The sequence below is a fragment of the Harmonia axyridis genome, chromosome 7, assembly GCF_914767665.1.
Source record: "Harmonia axyridis chromosome 7, icHarAxyr1.1, whole genome shotgun sequence".
Lineage (NCBI taxonomy): Eukaryota > Metazoa > Arthropoda > Insecta > Coleoptera > Coccinellidae > Harmonia > Harmonia axyridis.
The window spans coordinates 33885558-33908961 of NC_059507.1; the positions used below are offsets into that span (position 1 = coordinate 33885558).

At 34.3% G+C, this 23404-nt stretch overlaps 1 protein-coding gene across 3 annotated transcripts in view; it reads left to right on the forward strand.

The window, feature by feature from the left end:
* The window catches only part of LOC123684092 (1-phosphatidylinositol 4,5-bisphosphate phosphodiesterase classes I and II), a 33945-nt gene extending 15491 nt beyond the window's left edge, over positions 1-18454 (forward strand). Inside the window, exons 3-14 of one of the 3 annotated variants that reach the window (XM_045623215.1) lie at positions 5045-5316; positions 7287-7475; positions 7531-7905; positions 9304-9566; positions 9678-9874; positions 11845-12046; positions 12158-12687; positions 13337-13739; positions 14186-14540; positions 14617-14884; positions 15003-15257; positions 16995-18454. In XM_045623215.1, the coding sequence (XP_045479171.1) occupies positions 5045-5316; positions 7287-7475; positions 7531-7905; positions 9304-9566; positions 9678-9874; positions 11845-12046; positions 12158-12687; positions 13337-13739; positions 14186-14540; positions 14617-14884; positions 15003-15257; positions 16995-17087 (3402 nt within the window). In that variant the 3' untranslated portion in view covers positions 17088-18454. The remainder of the gene's footprint in view (positions 1-5044; positions 5317-7286; positions 7476-7530; positions 7906-9303; positions 9567-9677; positions 9875-11844; positions 12047-12157; positions 12688-13336; positions 13740-14185; positions 14541-14616; positions 14885-15002; positions 15258-16994) is intronic. The other 2 variants (XM_045623216.1, XM_045623217.1) reach the window with 2 other exon arrangements.
* The last annotated feature ends 4950 nt before the right edge of the window (positions 18455-23404 follow it).

Below are 23404 nucleotides of genomic sequence, written 5' to 3' on the forward strand. Positions count from 1 at the left end.
AAACTGACTGTTTGGTGCGCTTTATGGGCTGGTGGAATCATTGGTCCGTACTTCTTCAAAAACGATGATGGCCAGAACGTTACAGTCAATGGTGATCGGTATAGAGCCATGATTACTAACTTTTTCATTCCTGAATTGAACAACCATGATGTCCAGGAGCTGTGGTTCTAACAAGACGGCGCAACATGTCACACAGCTCGTGCCACAATCGATTTATTGAAAGACACGTTTGGTGACCTCCTAATTTCGAGTTTGGGACCTGTGAATTGGCCTCCAAGATCTTGTGATTTAACACCGCTAGACTACTTTCTGTGGGGCTATGTAAAATCATTGGTCTATGCGGATAAGCCACAAACCCTTGACCATTTGGAAGACAACATTCGCCGTGTTATTGCCGATATACAGCCACAAATGTTGGAAAAAGTCATCGAAAATTGGACGTCCAGATTGGACTACATCCGAGCCAGCCGTGGCGGTCATATGCCAGAAATCATATTCAAAATGTAATGCCACAAGATTATCTTGCGGATGAATAAAATTCATGTCAATCGAATAATCCACCGTTGTTTTATTGCAATTTAAAGTTCTATAGCTCTAAAAAAACACCCTTTACTATCCTAATTTACCTGTGTGTGAAGTTTCAAAGGACCAAGAGTTCAAAAACACGATGCGAAATTTTCTGTTCGTAATGTCTCTTCAATATGGGGCTTCGTTGTACGAAAATAAGACAGCGACATAGATTGAACTTTCCTAATTAATTTTTATCCGAAATAGAGGTAAAAGCTTCACGGTATATTAACTTTGAGGGTAGCCCAGACTCTACCATTGTATTCGATATAGAAACGCTATCGAATTAACCTTTATTGGATACCTTCTCTCATTATACCCCCTCGATATTACTACAACAATCGATGGAAAAGGCATAAATCAGTCAATATCGCGAAAATGGTGGCATTTAGAGCTTGTAGGGAGCGTCGACATTTCGATATTGGTCAATTTAGTCGGAATCACAATAAGCGTAAGACGGAACACATTTAAGTTGAAGACATTATTTGTGCTTTTTATAAACAAAATTTTTTTTTTTAATTTGAATGTAAAGGTCCATGGTCTTCATTAATACTGATACATCTCGCGTCAAACCTTGGACATTCCAATAAAAATAGGGAAATAATAAACGCCTAGTCATGTAACAAGTAACTCGTAAGGAAAGACGATAAATCCACCAAAAAAAAATTAAAAAATCTTAGCGATCAATAAAGAATAGCCCTTTAAGGGCCAGTTGTACATTCCAAGTTCACCAACAGTTCAACGTTGACTGTGGTTCAATGACAAAATTACGTTGTAATAACAATAACCTCGTTCACTGTTGATCGACAGTTCAAAACCAAGATCAGTTGAACACTGAAATGTCGGTTCAAAGCCAGTTCAGTTGACTGTCTACTCATCTATGTTGACTGTTCAAAGCTTGATGCTTCATTTTATTATAGAGAACGCTCAAATCATTTTACAAAGTGGAATCAACTTTTATTTTGTTACGTGTTTTTATCTGTTTTCTTAGTTTCGATTAATTCCTTATATTTCTTCACCAAACTTAACAACACATTTTATTCTCTTATGCAGTGAAATTTGTGGTTCTTGCAATTTTTTTTAGAATCATGACAACGTTTATATTATCCTAACCTAACCAAGTTTTATATGACAAGCAAAGAAGTTATTTTTTCTATTTAAGTATCGTAATGAGTTTATTACAGTTCTAAAAACAGTGCTGTAATGAACTCATTACAGTGCGCTTTATGGGCTGGTGGAATCATTGGTCCGTACTTCTTCAAAAACGATGATGGCCAGAACGTTACAGTCAATGGTGATCGGTATAGAGCCATGACTTTTTCATTCCTGAATTGAACAACCATGATTTCGAGGAGCTGTGGTTCCAACAAGACGGCGCAACATGTCACACAGCTCGTGCCACAATCGATTTATTGAAAGACACGTTTGGTGACCGCCTAATTTCACGTTTTGGACCTGTGAATTGGCCTCCAAGATCTTGTGATTTAACACCGCTAGACTACTTACTGTGGGGCTATGTAAAGTCGTTGGTCTATGCGGATAAGCCACAAACCCATGACCATTTGGAAGACAACATTCGCCGTGTTATTGCCGATATACGGCCACAAATGTTGGAAAAAGTCATCGAAAATTAGACGTCCAGATTGGACTACATCCGAGCCAGCCGTGGCGGTCATATGCCAGAAATCATATTTAAAATGTAATGCCACAAGATTATCCTGCGGATAAATAAAATTCATGTCAATCGAATAATCCATCGTTGTTTTATTGCAATTTAAAGTTCTATAGCTCTAAAAAAAACAACCTTTAGTTGTAGAGAAATTGATTATATGAAACTATTATTTCATTTTCAGTACTTTTTAGGTTTCTCTAAAAAGAACTTGAAATGGGGTCTGAAGGTGTTCAAAATCAGCTAGATGAAAAATTTTGAACCGATCCTTGATGATCAGAAGTCCTGTTAGAATACAATAAACCCATATGTTCAAAGTTATTCTTATGATCCACTTCCAATGAAATGCACCTATATTTATCATGAGATTTCCACTCACGTAGACTTGAAATTTATAAATTCTAGGAATAAAACGGTTTAACCGTGAAGCGCTAATTATTATTTTTTCTCCTTCAAAGTTAGTGGCATTTGCTGAGAGCCGAATAAACGGTTGTTTGAAATGCTTAATCTATTCTGTTGAAGTAATACTTTATTTATATAGTGCGGGAATTATTATCTAGGATTTGATCAGGATTATACTTGAATGAAGATATTCCTTTTTTCCGTTTTAATTGAGAACCATATCATCCTTATATACTTGAATAATACACTGCACAAAAAAATTAACGCACATTCTGAAAATCTCAATTTTAATGAAAGTTAACTCTACATTGACTTTATAACTCATTTTTTATGTTCTCTCGGGAAGGTTTTGAACGAAACAAGACACATTATATGGAAGAAAAATTCAGGATTTCACCGAATCTTATTTGAAAGAAGAGAAATAAACAATTTTCAAAATACTGGAATGCTGATAAGTGATTTAATACTTGGTATTTCCACCCCTTGCGTTAATTACAGCTCGGCAACGACGGTTCATACTCAAAATGAGTGATCTTAAAATGTTCTGATCTAATCCTTCCCAGATTTCTCTGAGTTGGATTCCTAAGTCATTAAGAGTAGCTGGTGATTTTCTGAACTTCACAGCCTTCTATTGAGGTTGTCCCAAACCTGCTGATTGAGATCTGGACTTCTTGCTGGCCATTCCATTCGAGAGACTTCAACCTCTTCAAGGTACTCCTGAACGATGCGCGCACGATGGGGTCTAGCATTATCGTCCATAAAAATGAAATTTTCACCAATGTATGGGGCAAATGGCAATACATGCTCTTCAAGAATGTTCCTTATATACCTATCAGCATTCATAGCTCCATTATCAACGACCACTAGGTCTGTAAGAGCTGGGCCTCTTGCCGCGACACGAGGTCTTAAATCATATTCTCTGAGGCGATTTCTTATTGTCTGAGTGCAAATTTGCACCCCATCAGTTTGCTCAAGCTGATTTTGAAGGAGGCGAGCGGTTGCAAACCGTTGTCTGAACGAAGAAACTCTCAAGTAACGTTCTTGAATGGCAGTTGTTACCCGTGGTATACCCTGTCCTGGTCTTCGGACATTCATACCTGTCTGCCTGAATCGCTGCAACATTCTGGACACACTTGTATGGGAAACTCCAAACTTTTCTGCAATTCTTGTGTATGTCCACCCTTCTTCTCGCAAAACTACCGCTTGGGCACATTCCTCTTGGGTCAAATTGCGCGTTTCGCGTTGCATAGCGATCGAGTGTAGAAAATCAAACGAAAGAAAAACTATTGATCACTAGAATTGATCGAGAACAACTGATTTCAGAATGGAGCCAATATATTCAAAATCTGATAATCTCATCTTTTCTATTCCTGCTGGGAAAAAACATCTGTATTGAAGAAAAACTTTGAAAGTGGATAACATATGCATGCATAATTCTGATAAAAATAATTATCATTGAGAACACCTTCAGTTGTAGAATAAATTTGAGATTTCCATAATGTGCCTTAATTTTTTTGCGCAGTGTATTTACATTTTCAATGTAATAATATACAGGGTGATTCACTAGGATGGCGTACTAGACGTTTATGGAACACTAATAATTTTGAACTGAAAATTTGCATTTTAGGGTTTGAGACAATGATCTTTCTTCCTAAAATATTTTCAGATCCCTACAACTTCCGATTATACCGGAAACAGACTACTACTTCCTTATTTCAAATGGCACACCTTGTACGAGTATATTATTGCATCATTAGATAGCTTTTTTGAATGAAAATTTCGGCAATATGCCATACCTTGTGTAAAAACTCAACGGTTCATGAGTTAATGGGATTCTTATGAAAAAAATTGTGACGTTGAGGACTCAAATTTTTTTGAATATTTCGGCAGAAAAAGGTTTTTCTAAAACTGTTTGTGGTCTGGACCAAAAATGTACAGTGTGTTAGATAAAGATTATGAACTTGGACATTTCAAATTCATCAAAGATCAAGATTTTCAAATTAGAACCTATATTTTTTATTATTTCAGTCGATTCTACGTACAAAAATAGTGGGGGTTACTTAAGTCAACCCTATACCTAAAATGAATACTTTCTATACTAAATGAATACTCTATATTATCTTACGACTCATTGCCTACTGTTGTTTAAGTTATTGAGAAAATAAAATTTCTTATGATTATAACTCCGGAAACATTGAACTGATTTTGCCCATTGAAGAACGTAACTGAGATATTAGAACCCTAAACATTTCAAGTCCTTGTCACATTTAAAACAGAACATTCGAGAGCAATCTTGTCTCAAAATTACAGACATCCAGAAAAACTGATTCCCTTGGAATAAGTGCGCAAAAATTCAAATAATTTTTCGGAATCCATTTGTTAAAACAAATATTTTTTTCTTTTCAGGATCCCAAGCTTCGTCAAATTGTCTCTATGGGTAGTCTGGATACCCTTGAAGAAAAAACAGTGACCGTATGCTGTGCAAACGATTTTGTAAATATAAATTTTATAAATTTCTGTTGCACGAAAAAAGAAATAGCTAGGCTCTGGACGGATTCCTTGATGAGTCTAGCCTACAATCTGAACCAGATAAATGGTACAACTAACATCTACCTACAAAAGGCTTACACGAAACTAACCCTTATTACTGACAAAGCTGGAAAGATACCAATCAAAAAGTAACGTTTCGTTCTGTTGATACTCCTTTTAGTTTCTTCTTTTGTCGTTCAGAGGGCAGTGTTATCTTCTGGTCTATTACTTGATTAAGTTGAAATTTAATGAAATCCCCCAGGAGATTCTCAATACAATGGAAAATAGCAACTCATTTCTACTAAGACTTGCTATTCAGAAGATTTCAATTAAGTTGGCTTTCAAAGGCTTATTGATTATAGTAATTGACCAGATTATTTTGCCTCTAGTAGAATCGTGTTGTGAATAATAGTCCCTTTTTAGTTTCTTATCACTGTATTTCCTCTTCAACAACTATTTCTTGAAATACACTGATCAACAATTGCTAGGGATCACTTATGAACTTCTCTTCATTTGTATTTTTTTCAAGTTATCTCGTGAATATCTGTACATTATATGTTCTCTAAGGAAAAAGTAAGATGTTTTGAGTTGATTATATCAAAGTCTTCCTCACTTCATCGGCTCTTGTTCACAAAATCGATTATTATCTGTAGGCTGTTACAGGTGGAGTGAAAAGCAATGTGGTATTTGTTATTAAATCTGTTTTTTTCTCTCGTTCAAACACATAAGGTGACAATAATTGAAGAAATGAGAACAATATCAACTTATCAGTCATGCCGAGAAGACGTTTGGCTCCTGTGCAACTGGACCAAATCATACGGTGGATACAGGAAGGTTTGTCCCACCGAGAAGTGTCCCGGCGGTGAATGTTTCGCAAAGTGTCGTGAGTCGGGCTTGGAATAGGTTCATCCAAAACGACTCAGTAGCTTATGTTCATGGGGGAGGTCGGCAGCGCAGTACAACAGCTGCCCAAGATCGTCTTTTGATCCTCAATGCTAGGAGAAATCCCACTTACCCGGCGTCGCGGCTCAATAGATCACTGAGAGTTGTAACAGGAGTTCTAATTTCGAACCAGACTGTAAGACGACGACTACATGTTCGTGGTTTGACAGCACGTAGGAGGGTACAACATCCCCGTTTGAATAGGGAACACCGGGTTCATCGACGGCAATGGGCTGAGGAGCACCGCAATTGGACACTTGAAGATTGGAGCCGATGTTTATTTACGGATGAGTCTAGATTTCGTTTGGTCAACTCCGATGGACGTATTCTTGCTTGGAGGGAAAGAGGTCGAAGGTATGCAGAACAGTTTATGGTACCCACAACAGCTTTTGGCGGAGGTTCTATATGTGTATGGGGAGGCATTTGTTTGAACCAACGCACAGAGTTGGTTGTTCTGCAGAACACCACCATGACCAGCCAGAGATATCACGATATGATTATTGAACCCATAATTGTTCCGTTTGCGGCTGCCGTGGGCGAGAATTTCATTTTAATTGACGATAATGCCCGTCCACACCGTAGTCGTCTGGTTAATGAAGCGCTAGAAACTCATGCTATTGATAGGATGGACTGGCCAGCTCGCTCTCCAGACATGAATTGCATCGAACATGTCTGGTCTGAGATGTCTAGACAATTGTCAACCTTAGAACAACCGATCAATAACCTGGAGGACCTTTCTAACGCTTTACGGGATATTTGGACGAATTTGGCCCAAAATTTTATAAATCGTCTGATCGAAAGTATGCCTCGTAGGGTAGAATGCTTGAGACGAGCTCGTGGGGGACCAACTAGGTACTAGCTTAACCGAAACTTCAGCCTTCTTGTGGTTTCATCATAAAATTTTTATGTTATTCAAACACAGAATTTTGAGTGTTCCTAATAAAGTCTTTTTTTCTCTGCAACTTTCCATTTTTTCATTCTTTTCTCAAGTGAACCATATTATCAACTGAAAATACTCTGATATCTGACTAAATTTATAATCTTGGAGCGAATATTTCAGAAATAAATTTAGAACAAGTAAGTGATCCCTATCAATTGTTGAGCAGTTTACATGATGTAAACAATTGAACAAAAACAACTGGTGGTTGTATTGTGCTGATTTATCACTTGATTTCAGTATTGTGAAGATGTTTGGTCAACATAAGGATGACAAAAAAAGGATAGAATTATGTTTATCTAGTCTTGGTCTCCCAACTGGTAAAAATGAGACTGTTGACCCTCAGCTTTTCAACTTCGAGAAATTCTACGATTTCTATGAGAAGTTAACATCAAGGAATACAGATGTGGGGAAAGTTTTCGATAAAATGTAAGTACTTCTTCATTTAAATAACAAGTTTATATTGAAAAATATTCCTTTCAAGGACTGATTCGAGACGTGAATTGACATCTTCTCAATTTGTTGATTTCCTGAATAAAACGCAGAGAGATCCAAGACTGAATGAAATCCTACACCCTTATGCTAATAGCGATCGAGCAAATGAAATAATTGCACAACATGAAGAAGACAAGCACAATATAGAGAGGAATTGTCTCTCTCTACAAGGATTTTTGAAGTATTTACTTTCCGAGGATAACAACATTATGTCGAGCACAAAATTCGATTTGAACGATGACATGGATCAAACTATGGCTCACTATTTTATCAATTCATCACATAACACTTATCTCACTGGCCATCAAATCACTGGAAGATCTAGTACAGAGATGTACAGACAGAGTTTACTGGCAGGTTGTCGGTAAGAAGTACATTATTGCATAAAACGTAGTAAACTTAGTGTCCTCACTCTGAATATGAATTATTGATTTAACGCTTACATATTGATTCTATTTCTTACTAACTTGTGATTAAATATCTCAATTTTAATCTTCATTCTGAGACCATACACTGCTGCTAAAAATCAACGTACCACAATATATTTCCGGAATAAAAATATTCTGAAAACAAACTCATCAATGGACTAGTTTAGTGATGTTGATAATACTATATTTGACACGATAGGATTAAAATATAGAGCAAAACTGATAAATCAGTGAAAAAATTTTGAAAATCCATCAATAAATGCTGAGAAATAGATTATTTAAATTTACGTATTTTAGCGCGGAACGTCTTTGGTCTCCGACTCGTCTGTGACGTCACGCCACTTGCCTGTGATCGCTACACCATAAATTACGTTAAAATACTTAGCCGCGCCAAGGCTCTCACGCCGTTTGTAGTTGTACAGTGTAGTTTTAACTCGAGTTTTGTTTTTATGTCACCATAATGGAAGAAGGCTTCGTGAAAGGACAAAGTTATTTGTACTCAATAACTTACTTCAAACCAACTTACACCTTAGTATTTTTATTATCAGAAATGGACAGCTAGTACTAATAGGTACTTACATCAAAATGATCTTCACACACATATGAAGTAGTTTTAGGTACAATTAAGTCACGCCTCATTAATTTGCAACACTTCTTCCTTTGATTTATGTCATTTGGTACATGAAAAAACAATTTATTGGGGTTTTTAATTGTCGTGCTTGCACACATAGGCACAATACAATATTTGTAGGATTTTTTTTATTTCAGCCATCGTGTAACGAACAAAACACGACACGAACGGCACAAGTGATTGTAGACCAATGAATTCGTAAGCACTCTGCGAATACCAGTCGCCTCGTGTAAGTGGCGTGACGTCACACACTAGACTATGAAATTATTCTTCCAAGCGCAACTTCAAAGTCCCATAACTTTTTCATTTCTAGAGATATTTCAATGAAACATTTTTGTTTCATTTTACTTAAATTTTTAGAATTGATCCTTAACAAAAAAATGAAAACTAGTCCATTGTTGTTGAATATAACGTTTACATCTCAAATGTCAATATTGATAGGAATATTTAGTCTTTCTCTGCATTTTATGTGTGTTAACTTTTGAGTTCCTTTTAAAATCGAAAATTACTCATAATTCAACGAGCTTCAAGAAATTCAACTGGTGTTGCCTAAGCTGTCCTTGTTGAACTAATAAACTAACTCTTGTTGAAAAAATAAAAAATATGCCCAATGTAAATGTTCAAGTGGTACGTCAAGTTCTTAGAGCCGTTAATTTTATACTGGTAAATTGAATTATCATCTTTTCCTTTCATATACCATCAGTTGCGTTGAATTGGATTTTTGGAATGGAAGAACAGACGAACCAGTAATTGTCCATGGCTATACTTTCGTACCAGAAATTTCAGCCAAAGAAGTATTGGAAGCAATTGCTGATAGCGCTTTCAAAACTTCAGACTATCCTGTGATACTTTCCTTTGAAAATCATTGTAACCCCAAACAACAAGCAAAAATCGCTAATTATTGTAGAGAAATATTTGGAGATATGCTATTAGATGCTCCGCTAGATGCTTTCAAAGTAGAGCCAGGTACGGTGTCATTTTTTTTATTTGCATTACTATGAGTTTCAAGATTTACTTGAGTTATAGCATTCATATAAATGTAGCCATTCATCATTCTTTTGTAATTTGTTATCACAGGAATACCTTTACCACCTCCTTCTGCCCTTAAAAGAAAAATTATCATCAAAAATAAGAAAAAACACCACCACCATCACCATAAAAAAAATACACCTGAAGTACAGTCTCCTCCACCAGAAGCACCTTCTTCTAATCCAGAGATTGAGGCCACTGGAAATGGCTCAATAGCTAGGCATCCTCCATTGCAAACTAGACAGGTGAGGCTGCATTAGGTTAAAAATTCTCTTTTCTAGTTGGGTCCCAAATACACTGCGCAAAAAAATTAACGCACATTCTGAAAATCTCAATTTTAATGAAAGTTAACTCTACATTGACTTTATAACTTATTTTTTATGTTCTCTCGGGAAGGTTTTGAACGAAACAAGACACATTAAATGGAAGAAAAATTCAGGATTTCACCGAATCTTATGTGGAAGAAGAGAAATAAACAATTTTCAAAATACTGGAAGGCTGATAAGTGATTTAATACTCGGTATTTCCACCCCTTGCGTTAATTACAGCTCGGCAACGACGGTTTATACTCAAAATGAGTGATCTTGAAATGTTCTGATCTAATCCTTCCCAGATTTCTCTGAGTTGGATTCCTAAGTCATTAAGAGTAGCTGGATGATTTTCTGAACTTCTCAGCCTTCTATTGAGGTTGTCCCAAACCTGCTCAATCGGATTGAGATCATCACTTCTTGCTGGCCATTCCTTTCGAGAGACTTCAACCACTTCAAGGTTCTCCTGAACGATGCGCGCACGATGGGGTCTGGCATTATCGTCCATAAAAATGAAATTTTCACCAATGTATGGGGCAAATGGCACTACATGCTCTTCAAGAATGTTCCTTATATACCTATCAGCATTCATAGCTCCATTAACAACGACCACTAGGTCTGTGCGAGCAGTCAAAGATATTCCACCCCATACCATAATCGATCCTCCCCCGAAACCAGTAGTATTCAGGAAATTGCACTGAGCATATCTTTCATGTGGACGTCTGTATACAAGGGAACGTCGATCCCAATGGTAGAGGCAGAATCTAGACTCATCTGTGAAGAGAACTCTTTCCCAATCAGCCTCTTCCCAATGGATATGCTCTCTCGCAAAATCCAAACGCGCCCTTCGATGGGCTGGGTTGAGAAGTGGGCCTCTTGCCGCTACACGAGGCCTCAAATCATATTCTCTGAGGCGATTTCTTATTGTCTGAGTGCTAATTTGCACCCCATGAGTTTGATCAAGCTGATTTTGAAGGAGGCGAGCGGTTGCAACCGGTGTCTCAAGGAAGAAACTCTCAAGTAACGTTCTTGAGTGGCAGTTGTTACCCGTGGTCTACCCTGTCCAGGTCTTCGGACATTCATACCTGTCTCCCTGAATCGCTGCAACATTCTGGACACACCTGTATGGGAAACTCCAAACCTTTCTGCAATTCTTGTGTATGTCCACCCTTCTTCTCGCAAAACTACCGCTTGGGTACATTCCTCTTGGGTCAAATTGCTTGTTTCGCTTTGCATAGCGATCGAGTGTAGAAAATCAAACGAAAGAAAAACTATTGATTACTAGAATTGATAAAGAACAACTGATTTCAGAATGGAGCCAATACATTCAAAATCTGATAATCTCATCTTTTTTTATTCCTGCTGGGAAAAAACATCTGTATTGAAGAAAAACGTTGAAAGTGGATAACATATGCATGCATAATTCTGATAAAAATAATTATCATTGAGAACACCTTCAGTTGTAGAATAAATTTGAGATTTCCATCATGTGCGTTAATTTTTTTGCGCAGTGTATTATAACATACTAACCTGATACAGATGTCTAATTATATGAAACTTTCAATGTACACGTAGGTCATCATGAGGCACAATGCACAGAATTGGGACATTGGTGTCCCAAACTTAAATTTTCACAGGCAATACTAGAAGTTATTTAAATTCACTGACATCAATCTCTCTTATTATCAATATTTTCTATTTATTTATTTATTCAAAGTCAACGGACCAATGATTATATCAAAGATCCTTTTTACAAAATTATACAAAAAGAAAAATTCCAGTACTAACAAATTTGCTAACACAAATACAGCAATATGAAATAAAGAACAGTTTCATGCAAATATAAGAACACACAAATTTAGCATCTATCATTATTAAATTTCAAAAGTTATTGATTTTTTTAATAGAGCTCTAAAGAATCAACTGGTACAGAAGATGAAGGAAGTACAAGCGAAGAAGAGAACGAATCAGTTAACGAACCAATCGAACCTACAGAAATCAAAGAAGCAGGAGGCAAGAAACAGAGTGAAACTGAAGCAGTTGCTGAAATATCGGCTCTAGTTAATTATGTACAGCCTGTTCATTTCTCTAGCTTCGAGAATGCTAAAAGTATGTTCTTTCATGTAATTTATATTTTCATTGATATTTGTTACGAACTTTTTCTTTTTGATACTGCATAAATATAGAGTAACTTAAATTTCAATGAAACCATCTTTTCAGAAAAAAATCGGTGTTATGAAATGTCTTCGTTCGATGAACGACAAGCTACTTCTCTCCTGAAAGAATATCCTGTACAATTTGTCAACTACAACAAACATCAACTTAGTAGAGTTTACCCTGTGGGCACTCGATTTGACTCCTCCAATTTTATGCCTCAAGTGTTCTGGAATGCAGGCTGTCAACTGGTAGCCCTGAATTATCAAACGTTAGATCTGGCAATGCAGCTAAACCTAGGCATTTTCGAATATAATTTCCGTTGTGGTTATCTTTTGAAACCCGAGTTTATGAGGAGGACAGATAGGAGATTTTATCCATTTGCCGAATCAACTGTTGATGGGATTATAGCGGGTACTGTTAAAATAACTGTGATATCTGGACAATTTTTATCTGATAAAAGGGTTGGTACTTATGTTGAGGCAGAAATGTATGGTCTTCCCGCAGATACGGTCAGAAAAAGGTTTAGGACGAAAGTAGTGCCTAACAACGGAATCAATCCTATTTATGATGAAGAACCTTTTGTCTTCAAGAAGGTAATCATTTAATTTTTCTACATTCATGCAAAAAGCAAAACTTTATTGAACTATATTTAGTGGAAAGAGAAGTTCTTTATTGCACTAGTGCAATAAAGTTTTTATTGCACTCATCTGTCATTCTACTTCAACGTGCTGTCATCATGACAAACAAATATTTCAGCCTGAAGGAAATAACGATGTACAGTTACCAAGTACTAGTACGTTTACAGCAGTAACAAATCAAGAAGTTGATTTAAAAAGTACTTCACTACGAAATATTCATATTGAAAATTGCACCAATTGTTCATTCACTTTCAACATTGAGGGTAAAAATAAAGTTTGAGTTAAATTGTTCGTAACGTATTAGTTCCTGTTTCAATGCAAATTGATATTAATAATAAAGTATTCAAGTTGCGCTTTTCATTTTCCTACACCTAGTGCCGCACCTCAATAAATCATTTTTTGCTTTTTGCATGAACGTAGAAAAAATTTTGTATGCAACTCGTGCAAAAATTGTTTATTGCACTCGACGTATTGTCCAACTCGGCCTAACGGCCTAGTCGGACAATTTCACGTCGAGTGCAATAAACATTCACTTTTTGCACTTGTTGCATAAATAACTATTATTAGTCTTGTTTTTATAATTCTCATTGTTTTCATTTTCAAGGTTGTGTTACCTGAATTAGCATCTATAAGAATAGTAGTTTACGAAGACTCTGGAAAATTCATTGGTCATCGAATTCTTCCAGTTGTCGGTTTGTGTCCTGGCTACAGACATGTTAATTTGAGGAACGAAATTGGTCAGCCCCTCCCATTGGCAACTCTTTTTCTTCATGTAGTTGTGAAAGATTATGTTCCAGATGGTTTATCAGATTTTGCCGAAGCTCTAGCGAATCCAATCAAATATCAAAGCGAGTTGGAGAAGAGATCGCAGCAGCTAGCTGTACTCACAGAAGACATGGAACCGGTTGAAGGAGAAGGGAAAGAACCTCAAAAAAAATGTCCTACCAGTAAAGTTACGAAAGATCAAGCAACGAATGGAAGTCCAGTGCAACGATATTCTCTACCAAGTAAGCACATTTATCAAAATAATGAGATAAAATGGAATTCATAATCATTAATTAATGTTAGCAGCCAGAGATAAACAAACAATGCCTTCTCGAGAATAACTCCTTAATCAAAACTGATCCGATTTGTAACCGTCTACCTCCATAGAGCAAACTGTCTGTACTATGACCACACCTCATGATAACATTTGCTTTTTGCATGAAGGTAGAAAAAATGTTGTATGCAACTCGTGCAAAAATGGTTTATTGCACTCAATGTGTTGTCCAATTTGTCCAATTGACAATTTCACGTCGAGTGCAATAAACATTCACTTTTTGCACTTGTTGCATAAATAACTATTACAGCAAAGTCCTACTCTCATTAGTTTGAAGTTTATTATGTATTTTCTTTTTTTTATGAGTTTTAAGGGTGGAAATATCATTTATTTATGCTTTAAATATTTTATTAGCCGGAGCTCAGTCAATGGAAGTCTCGAATGATGTTGAATCCAGTATACCTGCCACCTGCAGTGGAGACCTTACCACTGATTTTACAACAAACACCAACTCACTGCCTAAATCAACAGATATCAAGCCAGTACCTGAGCCTGCTGAACAAATAGTGGCAGAACCATTAGAGAAATTGCTGGCAAATAAATTGGTTAAAGAAAAGAAATTAGAATTAGAGAAGAAATTAGATACTCTCAGGAAAAAACACGCCAAAAAGAAATCAACATTTCAAACCCAAAAGTCAAGCGAATGCGGTGAAAAAAGACCGAAATTGATCAATATAAAACTAGTCAAGAGACTGTCTAGTAAAAATATGTAAGTACAAAATTAAACTACAAATATTCAAAATTACTATACTATTGTACAACAATTAATTAACACTCAACTGAAGGATTTCATTCTGTTCCAGTATAAGTGGTGTGTTTTCAACAGAATCTCCAAGTATAGAACCTTTGACAGATGTTGCGGATGCTCCAGAAACTACTGAAGATGAGAAACCTATGGCTCTACCAAGAAGCCAATCAGAACGACTCTTGGCTATCAATAAAGATTATATGTTACAAGAGAGAGAACTTAGGGAAAAATATCATGAAATCATCTCCAATACAATTGAAAAAGTAATGAAAGTATCACAGAGCAACCAGGTGAAAATATTGAAGGTATGATCTGATTTGAATAACTAAAATGTTCAAAATAAACAAAAAGTTTCAGATGATAAAATTGTAAAATTTTTTGTGTTTGACTCGATTTGTATTATTGTCTCAATATTTTTTCAAGGAACAATACCAAAGAGACACAACAGAACTGATGAGAAAACTGGACGCTTATCATCGGGAAGAGATCAAAGCTTTGGCCCGAAAACATCTGAATAAGGAACAATTTACTAGAATTAAAAAAGAGGTAGAATCTGCTGTTGTCAACAGAGGTGTATCTGAAAGAGAAAAACTTTCGCAACAATTCAACGAAAAGCAAGATGATTTGACAAGGCAGCATGAAAATGTCAAAGAAGCTGTCAACGATTATAGATCAAAGGTAAATAGATTCAACACAATTACAGTGTGGTCTAAGATGTATAGAAAATCTGGTGTGTCTACTTATACCTGTAAAACTTTCAGACAAAACGGGAGATTTTTCTGATTTATACCTACTTCATTTCGAGGGATCGCGTCTGTTTCAGATGGCGCATACATCGTTTGCATTTGACATTTCTCTCAATTCTCGACTCTTGTGAACCAAGGGCGTAGATCTTTTTTTTCTTGGGGGGGGGATAATCGAAAAAAAATTTTCTGACAACAACTTTTATTCATATCTGTAATGTTAGAAAAAGAAGTTTGATAACGAAGTTTGAACCAAATTACTCGAAATAATTGTTTTTATAACCAATTCGGTTTGTCCTTAAATTCTCAAATTAAAGTTACGTAGGAAAATGAGAAATTACTTGGATAATTTTGAGAAAAAAAAACTTCATGAATATGAGCCCACAAAAGCTTTGCTTTCAATATACAGATTGTTTCTAGTGTGTCATACTTTTTGTGATGCTTATATCAGTTTATCAAATATTTATTAATCTTCGCTACAGATTGGGTAAATAAATACCAAAACTTATAATTAAGGCATTCATTAGAGCTTACTAGCTGGATCTTTATAATAATTTGGATTTTCCTGAGAATTACTAGAGATTTTTCTAGAAATCGATAGCAGATACGACAAAACTATAACAAACCAAAAAGTGTAGTACTGGACCAGAGTTTTTTTCCACATTTTTCTAAACTAACAGCCATTCTCCAAAATATAGTTTTGGGGGAAGGAAGCAGGCATCCTTCCTGAAAAAATATCACCCTGTAGATTTGCATTCAAAATTAGCATATCAAATGGTGAAAACTTTAAACTGGAATATCTATGGCCAATTCAAATTAAATATCTTGTGAAGGGAAGGTTATACGAGAAAAAACTTAAACTTTAACACATGTATCTCAAAACAAAATGTTTGGGGACTCATGTTATAGGACTTTTTTTCTCAAAATGATCCGGAAATCTGTCATTTTCATTTGTATCTCCAATTTAGGAACACCGTGTAATTACCCCCAGTATCCCCCTATTTCTACGCTCTTGTCGTGAACTTTGAGTATAGAACAATAATATTTTATATTCTATGGTCTGTCATTATATTCCATTCATTTGATTAAAAATTCGATATGAACTGAATTGTAATTTATTGGGAATGTTTGCAGTGTCTAAAATCAGTATTTCCTTTTTAAACGGCACCAGGCAGATAGCGGGAATTCGAAAAATTTTGAAGAGCGCCACCTTACAGAACTCTGGTGAAGCAGGACACCAAAGCAACAGGTGGATCTCTCAAAAAGTCTGAAACAAAATCGAATCAGTAAACACACCAGGGATTCTATGCATCTTAGTAAATAGATTCAACACAATTACAGTGTGGTTCAACGAAAACTTAACTCCTCGTTTTTCCGGCTTTAAAATGAAAAAATACGAATAATATTCTCGAAATAAATTCCACATTGCCTTTTTCACTATTTCCGCTGTTATTTCATTATCGATGGATATTTTGAAGCGAAATTTTAGGGTCAGATAGTACTCGATACGATCTTCAAAATTAGTTATCGCAAAACCCCTCATCCCTATTCAAAATCAAGGGGTTACGCTCACCCTCGTTAGGGGGTTGAAGTTATTTTAATGAGCCAAAAAAATTCCAAGTTTTTTTCAAACTATACCTTGTTATTTTATGTCATGTTTATTTCTCTACAGGCGAAAGCTGCATTATCTAGAGAATTTGAAGTTAGATTAGCCAGATTAGATGGAGAAGCCAGTGGAGGTAGCCAAATCGAATGTACAAATTAATTGAAACACTAAATGTATATATTTGAATATATGCTAAGGAAGTATTCATATTCTCGATGACATTGAGTATTTGTATCGGTGTAAATGAGCAAAAATATAAAATGAACGAGATAACTGTACAGATGTACAGAAACCTAAATTGTTATAGCTTGGATATTTCAGTATTGATATTGATCATAAAGAACATAGTATAAAGCAATATAAAATTAATTATAAAATATATCGAAAATTGTATTATACAATCAGTTTCTACTTGTTAGTCCTCATCATAATATATTTTATTTTGTAAATTTTAATCTCTACCAACTAATCTTGAAAAATAATTATAATGTCGAGGAATCTGAATACTTCGTAATAATAATAATAATGATCGTTTTATGCATTTTGAAGCCACGTGTATCTTAAACAAATCAAAATATTCATTCGTATTTAATTCTTCTTCAGAAGATTATCTGATATTGTTTTGAAAGGTACCTTGTACAAAAATGTATCATGCTCTGAAATTTTTTTGGTGCATCATTCCTAGTTTTTACTTACATTCCATCATAAAAAATTCATTCAATTTCAGTAAGTACCAACACTCGCTATGAGATATTTTTTATACGTGTTAGTTGTTAAATATTCTCTGTCGTTTTATTATTTTACAATTCTTCATCTCAGAAAATGGGAGACCGAGGAAATGATATATGCGATGAATTTTCATTGATAGTGATAAAATTGAAATATCCCCTACATTATGAAACTCATGAGTGCAATGTCTCAGGTCCATTTACCAATACTCGAAATCAAACTAAAGGACCCCGCACGGTTTCTATGGAAAATGGGTCACAGTCGAATTGGCTGAAAATTTAGTATAATGTAGTTTATGAAGTCCTGATCAAATGTCTCCCTGGGCACAACAAGATCTAATGTACAGTTTTTGAGATACAGGGTGTCAAACATGCAGAGAGAGGGTTGTTACTTACCTTTAGAAAATCAATAATGTGGCGATTTTTTTGTTTCAAAAAGTTGAAGATAATAATTACAATCTCAATATTATCGACACGAGTTGTAATAAGAAGTAATAAGACTCCGTATACAGGGTTATTAATAATTACATAATTTTTATGTAATTCTTCGAACAAAGTCAGTCTAACGCAAAAGCTCGTAGACTTGCAGAATAAGTAAAAAACATTTGATTTTAATATTGGGTGATCTGAGCTTACTATTATACGGGGTCTTCCACTTTTTTAGTTGTAGTGATTGAATTTTTTTCAGGAACATATAGAAAAATTAAACATAAAAGTAGAAAACTAAATATAATATGATCAATATTCTGCGGCTCTTGTCTATTTGTTGCATCTTGTACGGATCCTGGTTGACCGCATGATGATGCAGCATCAAATGGGAGACTACTGCATTAAAAATATTTCTTACCATGTCTGTTAAGACATTGTAATTATGATTATGTAAGATGCAACAAATAGACAAGAGCCACAGAATATTGATCATATTATATTTAGTTTTCTACTTTTATGTTTAATTTTTCTATATATTCCTGAAAAAAATTAAATTACTACAACTAAAAAAGTGGAAGACCCCGTATAATAGTAACCTCAGATCACCCAATATTAAAATCAAATGTTTTTTACTCATTCTGCAAGTCTACGAGCTTTTGCATTTGACTGAGTTTGTTTAAAGAATTACATAAAAATTACGTAATTATTAATAACCCTGTATACGGAGTCTTATAACTTCTTATCACAACTCGTGTCGACAATATTGAGATTGTAATTATTATCTTCAACTTTTTGTAACCAAAAAATCGCCACATTATTGATTTTCTAAAGGTAAGTAACAACCCTCTCTCTGCATGTTTGACACCCTGTATCTCAAAAACTGTACATTAGATCTTGTTGTGCCAGGGAGACATTTGATCAGGACTTCATAAACTACATTATACTAAATTTTCAGCGAATTCGACTGGGACCCATTTTCCATAGAAACCGTGCGGGGTCCTTTCACAACTCTTCTACCTCACTTCGAAAAATGACGAATCAAATCAGTTACAAGATTCAAGTTCTAGATAGATGTGGCTCTGTAATAGGTTAAGGATGTGCTAATATTACTAGTCATCTATATATTATGACCCGAATGAAAAAACATCAACAAGTTTTTAAATGGAATTATATGTACATAAGCAGAAAACATAATCAGATTCAGATGTATTATTAAACGAACCCTTATTTTTTTGCCTAGTGAGATTATTCTGTGAAATATGTTTTTATTATTTTTAGTTGTTGTTTTGCCTACGAGGCAATATCATAATTTAATTACTTAATGTGTATTGAAATAAATATTTTCGTAAACAATGCTACACCTCGCTGTTATTCAGGTTTTTCACATTGATGGTAAGTTAGACGTTTACGGAGAACGAAAAGCAAGAATTCATTGAAAAGTTGGTTTCTCAGATAGAACAACTGCCCTATCGATCTGAAATATTTTCAGTGCTGCGGTGTTGTCGCTCATGTCAAAGGTACTTTGTTATTTCAAATGGGACACCCTGTATATTATTGCATCATTAGATAGCTTTTTTGATTGCCAAAAAATTTAAAAAAATGTGAGTCGCTTATGTCAAAAAGGTGTAGGTACTTTGTTATTTCAAATGGCACACCCTGTATATATAAAATTTAAAAAAAGGTGAGTCCTCATCGCCACCAGTTTTTTCATAAAAATCCCATTAACTCATCAACCATTGAGTTTTCAACCAAGGTATAGCATATTGCCAAAATTTTCGTCAAAAAAAGCTATCTAATGATATAATAATATACAGGGTGTATCATATGAAATAAAAAAGTACCTACTACTTTTTGACATAAGCGGCAACACCGCGGCACTAAAAATATGTTAGATTGATAGAGCAGTTGTTGTTGTCTAAGAAAGCAAATTTTCAATGAATTCTTGCTTTCCTTTCCCCGTAAACGTCTAACGTATCATCGACCGTGATACACCCTGTATATTCAGCAGAAATTTTCATTTTTCTTTAATTTTGTTGTTTTATTTAAAACGAGAACATTCAAATTTCCAAACAAAACGAAATATTTCTTATGGATTCAACTTTTGGAGAATAAAAGCACTTAATGATCTCATTTTTATTACCAAATCAAGCGCTTTTCCACACTCAGTTTAGTTAATTTTTTTTAAATCGGTGAAGAGAATATTTTTTCTTATGATGTGAATATTTTGACGCTCATTGTATATCTTGAGTAGACAAAAATATTTGAATGTGTTTTAATTCAACATTAAGGGGGTTCTCAAAGCTTGTACATTCAATCTTCAATTAATGACAATTTGACCTGGATGTTTTAATCAAGTTGCATTCATATTTTAAGGTATCATTACCCCCAAGAACATTTTGCATTGCGTCTCTTATATGATTTATTACTATTCTTGTTACTATTCTTTTATTTTAGATAATTTATGGTTTTCTTAAAATTTGTTGTTCTGGGCAATGTTAAGAAGATACCCCCTATAAATTCGTAAGATTTGAAATACTCATTTGACAATCAAACATTATGGCGATATGAATCGTCTTGTTTTAGGAGATTAAGTATAAGTGAAAAAAGTAGTTAGGATTTACTTCATGAATGTTTGCTGTTTATTCATTGTGATAGTAGTTTTTAGTAAATATGTACTATAATACTAACAGGTTATATGTGTAAATTAGGCTTGATAGAGGATAAATGATTATCAGAAAGACGTGGTAACTTCATAAAAAAAGAGATAAATATCAGAAAAAAGCTATAGTTCAGATATTTCTGAATGTTTTAACTCTATGAAGTCACAACTGTCTTCTGACAAATATTTATCATTGTTTATGTGAATAAGAAAAGCATACCATTATTACATGCAAGCTTTTATCATTCAATGAAAGCTACTCGGGTTATTTGCTGTGAGATTAAAAATTTGCTGAAATTGTATTTCTTCATTATTGTTATTTTTTAACCAAGAAACAACTCCAATTTTCATTTACGTTTGAGTCAGAAATATTTGGCTGATATTACAGACAACTTATAATATTTAATTTTTGAACATTCACTCCAATTTCTATTTATTTTTAAGTCAAAAATATTCGGCTCATGTTACAGACAACTAATAATATTCAATTTTTGATCATTCTTTATATATTGGAAAATCAAAAATGTTGTTACATCGATCATGAGAATTACATATTCCTAAATAAATGTATATGCAAGTTTAATTGTTTTTCTTGTTCAATATTTTCAAGTATTTCTATGAGCATATTATATACATTAATTTTTTACAGAAACATTTGAGAATTTTTAAAATTTCTTTAAAATCAAATATTTGAAAATTATATCAAAATTGTTGTCTATGGAATTTTATCAATCTGACAATACAAAAAATGGTTTTGAGAATAAGAAATGAAAAAAAAAACTAAATTTTTTTAATTGAATACATTTTCCAATTGTTTGAACTAAAAAAGCCGCTTTTTATCTTGCCAAATTTAATGCTCAAGAAGAGATTATCAGTTATTCAAGTTGCCTATGCATTTTAATATATGCCTAAATCCTCTACGTAGTTTTTAGTCGAGAAAATGAATTGTTGAAAATTGTTGATAAATGTATTTATTGATATGAAGTATGTTATGCTTAATATATTAATGTTTTCTTTATACACCTGGACAGCTCTATTGATGATTGAAAATATGGATGAAATTTATACAACCCAGGATGTTGAAATTATTTTTATATCTGAATATAATTTGGTTAGTTTTGGGATCTTATTAGGTTAAATATTGAAATAACAAATATCATGTTATTCCAGAATTTTGAGAAATTAGAGAATATTTGAATTTTGTTATGTTAAAACTCCAATTTATTTTCTATTCATATTTTCACTAACACTTCAAAATAGGATACTGCATTATTGTTTCAATAAAATCAATGTGTGAGAAAAACTATCATTTTCTATTATTGAAAAGTCCACTCCCGAATATATTGTTTTTAATTACTTCAATGAAAATAAATATCAACAAAAAGAACTGAAGTGAACTAATCTTCATTTTTTCTTCAAACAAAAATAATTTCAGATTAATAAAATTTATAATGCACATATAATTGTAACTCTTTCACATTCAATGTTAAAATATGTAAATAAATACATCGGGTGGGTTAAGACTTCCTATTTCAACGTTTCCAAGTATGTCTTGACCACTTTCGCAACATGGGGTCGAGTATTGTCATGCTGTAAAATCACTTCATCATGTTTCTCGTTGTATTGCGGCCGTTTGTCTTTCAATGCTCGGCTCAAACGCATTAATTGCGTTCGATAACGATCGCCTGTGATTGTTTCAGTCGGTTTCAACAACTCATAATACATTATGCCAAGCTGGTCCCACAAAATACTGAATTGGAACCGTGAATATTCGGTTTGGCCGTTGAAGTGGAAGCATGGCCGGGATATCCCCATGATTTTCTGCGCATGGTATTATTGTAATGAACCCATTTTGTCTCCAGTCTCAATGCGATGCAGAAATCTCTTCTGTCTTTGCCTTGCAAGCAGCTGTTCACAAGCAACCAAAAACGCCGTTCAACATCTCTCGGCTTCAACTCATACGGTACCCAATTTCCTTGTTTCGGAATCATTCCCATGACTTTCAGGCGTTTTGAAATGGCTTGTTGCGTCACTCATAATGATCCTTCCAATTTTTCTTGCGTTTGACGCGAGTCTTGATAAAGTAATGCCTCCAATTCTGCATCTTCGAAAAATCAAAATCACTGTTCTTGAAGCATTGAAACTACTCTAGGTACGTTGTTCACTAATAGCGGCCTCACCATAGGTATTTGAGAACATTCGATGAGCCTCAGCCGCAGATTTCATCATATTGAAGCAGAAAATTAAAACCCCCTCCGCAAATGACGAGAATTTGGCTGGTAAGCCCAGTTTTGGGGTTTTATTCATAATATTTATTAATTTTTTTTATTATGGTTCTTTTAGTGGGAAAGAAAGAAACTTCAAGGTATAGAACTGTACTTGTAAGTGATATTTTCCTTCTTAGAATATAGATAGATATTAATGTTCTAAGTTTTCCTTTCACTATTTTGTTATTATTCAGCAATATGGTACTTTTTATATTATATAGAATTCTATAATTTTGTAATCTGTCGTCATCTATAATTTAAATTTCATTTTCAATTATTATTATTATCTTTGACGATGTAGAATCCTAAAATTTTAAATCTAGGGGCGATATCTATGATTGAATAATTAAATTAAATTTTATCATGGGAATAGATACATAGATGGCACGATCG